This window comes from Cannabis sativa, chromosome 4 (assembly GCF_029168945.1).
Source record: "Cannabis sativa cultivar Pink pepper isolate KNU-18-1 chromosome 4, ASM2916894v1, whole genome shotgun sequence".
NCBI lineage: Eukaryota > Viridiplantae > Streptophyta > Magnoliopsida > Rosales > Cannabaceae > Cannabis > Cannabis sativa.
The window spans coordinates 7,134,079-7,142,090 of NC_083604.1; the positions used below are offsets into that span (position 1 = coordinate 7,134,079).

Here is an 8,012-nt window from a genome sequence, read left to right on the forward strand (position 1 = left end):
GTCAAAATTTGGAAAAAAGTCCTTAAATTCAACCATCTCAATAGTTCATGGGACATTTTTAACGACCTTAAAAGTTCAGGGACATTATTTGGTACATGTTAAAGTTGAGGGGGCAAAAATCCTAATTAGCCTTTATTATAATACTAAATTGCCCTAATTAAAAAATATACTAGTATTACTATTATAGATTATATTTATTAAATCACCCTTACGAAAAATCATACTAAAATAAAGCTTAACAACATAAGTGTTTTCTTGTTTCTTCCATATAAATTATATAATTTTTAAGTGTGATAACATAGACCTACGTGGAATTAGGATGATTGGAAATAGAAATATATGTTTCAATGAAAAGATGAGGAGAAAAAGAGCATTGCCCAATATCTCCGGAAGTTGGTGTTTGATGAAACCTTCAAAACTTAATATGAAGAAAGTGTAGACAATAATTTGTTGTAGGGGCAATAATCTAATAATCTAAGTTAAACAATAAAGTAAAGTATCATATATTAAATACCCAGCATTACACAATCATTGTTCTTAAGTTTAACCAACAAAACAAACTGCTTTTCTAAACAACCTTTTTCAAAAGAAACATTCTAATCACATTATCTATCTATTATAAAGCTCATTTCTCAGTTCTCCAACTACACCAATGTAAAGGTGTTGTAATTTTCTTAGTCAGTTTTCCTGGAATCTTTGAGTTGTCCCCTCTTTCGAATCGCAAGACAAAACCGCAGACGCCATGCATCGATGATGCATTCTGGTAATGCATTTGCCAAAGCCCATAGAAGGGAATGAGGCCAGTAAGGCGTGCAGCGAGGTTCGTAACCTATCCAACGCATGGCTGCTCGAGCATAGCCATCAGTCGATGGAACAAAGAAGGAAGATCTCTTGATTGATGCCATCTTTGTTGCCACATACAATGGAACCTGCATAGAAAAAAGAACACCTAAGTTGGACATGATAGAAAAGTCCTAATCCTTTGGCAAACTTCCAAAGCATTGTAGTTACAAACCAAACTATAATATAGAATAGCAAGCAAGACAAAGACAAAGAGAATGGACATAATAATATAAACCACAAAAACTCTTCTCAATTTATCTTAACTGAGTCATCTAATTAGTGAAGTGATTAGCAATGGTAAATCTTCAAATCTCAACACTATTGTTTAGAATTATGAGAAAAGTTAGTACATGAAGTAAGAATAAACATGTTGTATTTCAAGTTTAAACAATGGCCAATCATTTCCTGAGTTCTAACATAACATATAAAATTGACTGAGTATGTCATCCGAATGGTGTTTCAAGTTTTCATTTAAATATATATTTTTTTTTCAAAATTTCCTGCCCAAACAAGCTAGTGAAAACTAAATGCTCTTCAACTAAATAAACATAAAAATTATGCATATATCATGATGACAAGATCTGATATTTTGGGTGTCTACTATTCAAAGCTTTTGACCATAAAAACCAAACTTCAAAACATTACCTGACACTGAACATCGATGCCAATGTTCCTGTACTCAACATAGAGACACCTTGAGAACTGATCAATATATCTGAATCAAGAAGCAAAAACAACCCAAGATCAACAATCAACAATCTCCACGAATTGAAATTTAAAACATAAAAAATAAATGAAAAATGCTTACGCTTTTGTGGCAGCATAAACAGCATAAAGAGGATCAGAAGGAATAACAATGGCAGCACCAGAGCCAATATTGACAATAGCACCTCGTTTTCTCTGAACCATTCCAGGAAGAACAGCTTGAGTGACCTTTGTGGTGCCTTCAACATTGACCTTAATTAAATTCTTCAAAAGCTGTTCATCCACTTCATGGAAGAACCTAGCATAAGGGTAAGATACTCCAACATTGTTGATTAAAATCCCAACATCCAAACCTTCAATCGTCTCCCTAATCCTCTGAACACCCTCATCAAGATCACCACTGAAATCAACAACAACAGTCTTTATCTGGGTCTTATTACCAAATTTGGCTTGAATCGAATCAGAAACTTCCTTGAGCTTATCTGGATTTCGACCCACCAAGACCAAGTTAAGCCCTTTACGAGCCAATTGAAAAGCAAAACCTTTCCCAATACCGTCAGTGGGTCCAGTAACGACTGCCCAAGAACCATACTTTTTCAAATTCTTGGCAGGTCTGAGAAAATTGACGAAAACCCATTTGATAAAAGCGATTAAGAATTTCAGAACCGAGAGAGAACCAACAGAAAAAAGCAGCAAAACCCATAAAGGCTGAGCCTTTAGATTTTCAACAAAGCCAAGCTCCATTTTTTTACGTGTTTTGGATCTGAATAAGGCTGTCTGTGATAAATATTGAGCAAGGAGAAGGAAAACGAATGATTGTTAGATGGGGTAGAGTGGGGTTGAGATTTGAAGGAGGAGACGGAGTTAGCAAGAGGAACAGGGGCGAGGAAGATGAAGAAGAAAAGAAGAGTATGGAGAAATCAAATGAGATTGGTTTAGATTTATCATTTAAGGAAAGAGATTATAAGGATAGTTGGGTGAAGTAGATGAGCGGAAAACCACCACATTTAACTAAAAACAGTGATGGTGAATGGTGATGACTGAATCATGGCACAACTTCAAGAAAAACAGATCTTTTGTTTTCCTCTGCCAACGGTGCAGGGGTCGGTTAATTAATTAATTAATAAAGCCTATACAAGTAATTGCTAAAACAAATTAAATTATAATAAATGTGGGTTTGCAAAATTCTTGTAACTTTTAATATTTTTACCGGTAAATGACGGCAAAATTCTCAATACTTTGGTTTTGGTTTCGCTAAACCCCACAACCCAAATTTCTGCGGGTAAATTCCCAAAACTACTACTTTGTTAGCAATTTACCATTTCCGTCTAAATTTAGTTGTTAAGTGCCAGGTTGGCTTGTCCACGTGGACACAATATACACGTGGCACAATTTTATTGGTCCACGTAAATAATTATATTAAAAAAATTAAAAAAATTAAATTAAATTAATTTAAAATTAAAAAAAATTATAAATACGGCTTGTTAAGAATCCCCCTTGAACTTTTACACATACAGAAATTTAGTCCTTCTGTTAGGTTCTGTCTCATTATTCCGTTTAAATGTTGACGTGTCTTTTTAAATTAGTAACTTTGCTCCCTAAATTTTGACAACTATCAAATTGTACCCCCTCAGAATAAAATGAAAAAAATTCAACATTTTTTTTAGTAAATCTCAAAAAATTAACGTAGATCTTAAGAAAATGTTATTTTGAATGATTAAGAAAATTAAAAAATAAATTAAATTTTAATTAATTTTTACGGAATAAACTTGAGTATATTTTATTTTTCTCAAAAAATGTAGGTTTGTTTAAGTAAACACGACATTTTTTTTGTTTAATTTATAGGTTTTTTTTTTTTTTCAAATTTTATATTTTCATTGATTTTTTAATTATTTTTCTTTATTTATTAAGATATGAATTTATAAATATAAATAAGTTTGATTTTTTTCAATAAATCTTAGTTTATTTAAATAATTTATTAGATTGTCAATAATTCTTATTTGATTTTTTAATATACGTGTTTATAAATAAAATAAAGTTTAAAAATATTTTATAAGAATAATATAATTTTTTTAAGTAAAATTAATATTTTTTTAATTAATTTAATATTTTTGTCAAGTTTTTTTATTTAATAATTTTCATTATTTTTTTAAAATTAATAGAATATTATAATTGCCAAAAAATAGAATATTATAATTTTTAAAATTATTTTTTTAAATAAAAGGGAGCAAAATTACATATTAATCAAAGTTTAGAGAGTAAAAATGCTAATTTTTAACGGTAAAGATAACAGAACCTAACAGAAGGGGCATAATTATGTAAGTGTTATATTTTAGGGAGAATTTTTAACAAGTCGTATATTTTAAGGGGCAAAACTAGGTAGTGCTGAAAGTTCAGGGGGCAAATATGCTAATTATTCTTAATATTTATAACACTCCCCCTTGGATGTCCATAATAACTGTCTCATTAAAAATCTTGCTGAAAAACTTGATCAAAAGAAAAAGAGTATAGTGTAAACTAACTCCCCCTCATTTAGGCAGTCGTGGAGATCTTCTAATCGACGAATTTCGATCTTATCTGCCGTCTTCTCAAATGTTGATGTTGGTAATAACTTTATGAATAAGTTTGCAAGATTGACACTTGATTGAATTTGTTGAACACCAATATGCATTTTCTTGAAATGTGTAAAGAAGAATTTGGCGAAATGTGTTATAATTCTATCTCCTTCAATATACTCTCCTTTTAGTTGAACGATGCAAGCTGTTGTCGAGTGAATTTCACAACACCAAATTATATTATTTTATTAATATGAAAGAGAATTTTATGGGTAATGACAAGTGCGAGTATTCAACCTAGAATGGCGAGTACTCGACTGGGAATGGGAAAAGAATCAACAAAAACTGGAAAATAACAGTAAGACAGAAAATTATAGTGGTTCAGTCAGATTATGATCTGCTTAGTCCACTGTAGCAAAGGATTCGTAGGTGCCATTTCATGGTGGATCACCTCTTTATATACAAAGCAGGTGTCCAATCGGTTACACAAGGATCACATTCATTGTTAATCCATTATTTACATATTGAATTGCAATAATTAAACCCAAGCAACGTTAACATTAATAAATGAACGACAGTTACTAAGTCCATCAACGTATGCGTCTTCCGCATCTGCGAATTGACTGTTCATGTTCCGTTGTCGAGCTCGCAGGGTTATCAGTACGTTTGGAACGTCTGCGCCCTTAGGTAATTGCCTCTTGTAGACATCGCATGTCGAGCTGATAGAACCTAGACATGCGAGTCTATATCGGTTTATCAAGGCTATTGGATCGTTGGGACCAAATCACATCATAGAGAGTTGATCTCTATGCTTTCGCAGAAGTATAGAGAGGATACTCGCATATGTCCTGACACATGCGGGTTGGATCCATCCTGTATAATGTGAGTTAAAGTTATGCGATTCGACTTAGGTCGTACTCGCAGTATCTCGCTGGTTTTATCCTGGGCGAGGTTAAAACATCGAGGAGTCTCTCATGGACAATTCAGCTTTCATTGGAAATCTGAATACACGTGTCCTTTAAATAGGAGTCTGGTCTCGAGATTCTAGGTGAGAGAAATCTCACTATAACACATGTCCCTAGTTTCGCGATGTGACAGGTGTGGTCACAGAGGGAAACTATTACTCGAGAGACAGGTGAAGGGTTGTCACGAGGAGGTGACCTTTCGGTTGTCCCATCGAGGGTTTCGAAAAATGACGGCTGTAATTATCACCTTTTATTGCATTTATGGTGCCACGTCACTTAAACTCCTCGGTTTTCGTGTAGGCGTGGCCATGGTTGGCCGTTGGATTGGGCAATCTTAGGCATTCCAGTTGCCACGTGTCGTGATCCCAATTAATGAGGGATATGGGTATTTAAACCCTTTGATAGAATCAAATTCCCTATTTTTCCCTCTTGTTTCTTAACTTCCTCTCTCCCTTACAGAAACTTCAAAACCATTCTCACCTTTTGCTCAGATTTCTACCATTCATCTAAAGCATCCTTCAATCTCAGAAGCAATCAAGAGTAACTGCAGGAACAACTTGCCAAACTAAAGGTTAGTTTCGAGTTCCATTGTATTTCTTGCTTTCTATATTTGAGAAAGGGTGTTCTTTCTGGGTTTTGGTATTTTGGGGCTTTTAGAAAATGCATGTTTGTAAGGGATATGTATGAGGTTATATTTTTTGGGTAAGAAACTGGGTAGTTTTATGAAAAATGACCTGTAATTTTGGAATAACCGCATACTGTGTAAGAAACATTTAAATAGAAGCTGTTCCACACTTTGAATACTCACGGGTATTCGGATGCACAGTTGGAATACTCGCACACTGACAGAACTTATTTACCTTTGACTATTTAGCTAGCTTTTTAGGATTTTATATGCTGTGGGTTGAATTGCGAGAGTATTAATCGCTATTTCAAATGGTGGGTGTGTTTCAGTATTCTAATGGTCATATATGCGATTATATGCCCCTTGAGATACTGAGATACACTCAGCCATTTGCAACATGCGTTGATATTCAAATGAGCGTACTGTTGGAAATTATTTTACCAGGATCTTAGATCTACTCACAAGTATGTTTATTAACACCCTAAATATGAACTTTCTAAAACGATGAAATAAACACATATAAAGTTTAAGAAACCTTACATTGGGTGCAGCGGAATAATATAACTCCTTCCGTTCAGATATCTAGCCCTTGATTCCTTTCTGTAGCAGAGCATTATCAATATCTAAACCTGGATCTCTTTCTCTGAATCTTTGATGCTGAAACTCCTTCTTGCTGAAAGTCTTTCTTCACGATCTTCCTCACTATGATTGAGGTATCACTTGCTGTGTGTGGGCACTACTCATACACTAAGGATTTCGAAATTCAAGAGGAAGAGAGAGAGAGTGGGTTCGGCCAAAGATAGGGAGAGAGAAGGCTCAGGGTTTTCTGATTCAGAAAGTGTCAGGAAAAAGTGTAATTTTCCTGAAGCCTTCACTATCTATTTATAGCATTCCACTAGGGTTAGGTTTGAATTATTTGGCATTAAAATAATGAAAATATCAGAGGGAAAAACCCTACAAAAGTGGCCGGTCCTACATAGTGGATTTGGGCCTCACTTTTTGCAATTTTGCAGTTTTATCTTTTTTGCATCTGATTTTCTCAAAAACGCCAATTTTCTAATTCAACCATTTAAATGCCAATTCTAACTATTTAATAACTATAAATAATTTTGTCATTTTTCATATTTATTAATTGAACCATACAAAGTATCATAATTAACAAATATGCCCCTATAAACTTTTTCTTTACAATTTCGCCCTTACTTAGTGAAAAATTCACAAATAGACATAGTCTAAATTGAGAATTGTAATTGATTAATCAAAACCAATTACATGAGTCTTACAAGAAATATTATCTCAACTAGTGCGGGGACCATGGGTCTACATAACCGAGCTTCCAATAAGTAGATCAAGAATTTAGCACTAAAATTCACTAACTTATTAATTCTTCGTTGAATCCACGCATAGAACTTAGAATTGCACTCTCAGTATATAGAATGCTCTATATGTTCCACCATATAGACACATCATTAGTTATCCATTGTTATAATCCTAATTTGATCAATGATCCTCTATATGAATGATCTACACTGTAAAGGGATTAGATTACCGTTACACCCTACAATGTATTTTATCCTTAAAACACTTGACCCCGTATAAATGATATTTCAGCTTATGTGAAATGAGTACTCCACCATTTATGTTCGTTTGGTCAAGCTCGAAGGAGATCATCCTTTGCTTACTATTCGCCAGATAGAAGCTATAGATTCCATGTTTATGTTAGCGCTCCCACTCAATTGCACTACCGTGTTCCCAAAATGTACGTATCACCCTGACCTAAAAGTAGGCTTAACTAACAAATCAAAGAACACGAATAGCCTTTCGAGATTGAGCCTAATTATATCAGGATTAAGAACATTTGATCTAGGATCAACTAGGCGATATTGACTTGAATAGATATTACGGTAAGTTTAATTAGATCTAAGTCAAAGTTCAATATCGGTCCCTTCCAATGCATACTCCATGCATCCAACCTGAGCTCTACTTTAACTAATGCTCTGGAAAGAACATAGCATTTCTCCAAATGCAAGTAAACTCTTGTTGTAGATTATCATATCAGTAAAACCCTATGTCTGATAAATCTAGGAAACTTTATTCACATAGTCATGTTTACTTTCCAATGTGTTGACGACACAATAAACAGGATCAAGTATGTGAAAAGGGTTTCAGATGAATTTATACATTATGTACATATAATCATGAAATAAATCATGTGAACCATGCAACATTAAATGTTATTTATGATCTATATTAATAAGTAAATCTGATTATATTGAAATGAGTTTTATTTAGGGCATAAAACCCAACACGTACTCCTTG

The 8,012-nt window shown here is 33.6% G+C and overlaps 1 protein-coding gene across 1 annotated transcript; it reads right to left on the minus strand.

The window, feature by feature from the left end:
- Window positions 1–479: 479 nt before the first annotated feature.
- Window positions 480–2,684, minus strand: LOC115713927 (very-long-chain 3-oxoacyl-CoA reductase 1). The gene is made up of 3 exons (XM_030642407.2): window positions 1,652–2,684; window positions 1,489–1,558; window positions 480–929 (listed from the first exon to the last, which is right to left on the minus strand). Exons 1-3 carry the CDS (start codon window positions 2,290–2,292, stop codon window positions 675–677), a joined length of 966 nt encoding a protein of 321 aa, XP_030498267.2. The 5' UTR covers window positions 2,293–2,684; the 3' UTR covers window positions 480–674.
- Window positions 2,685–8,012: the final 5,328 nt, after the last annotated feature.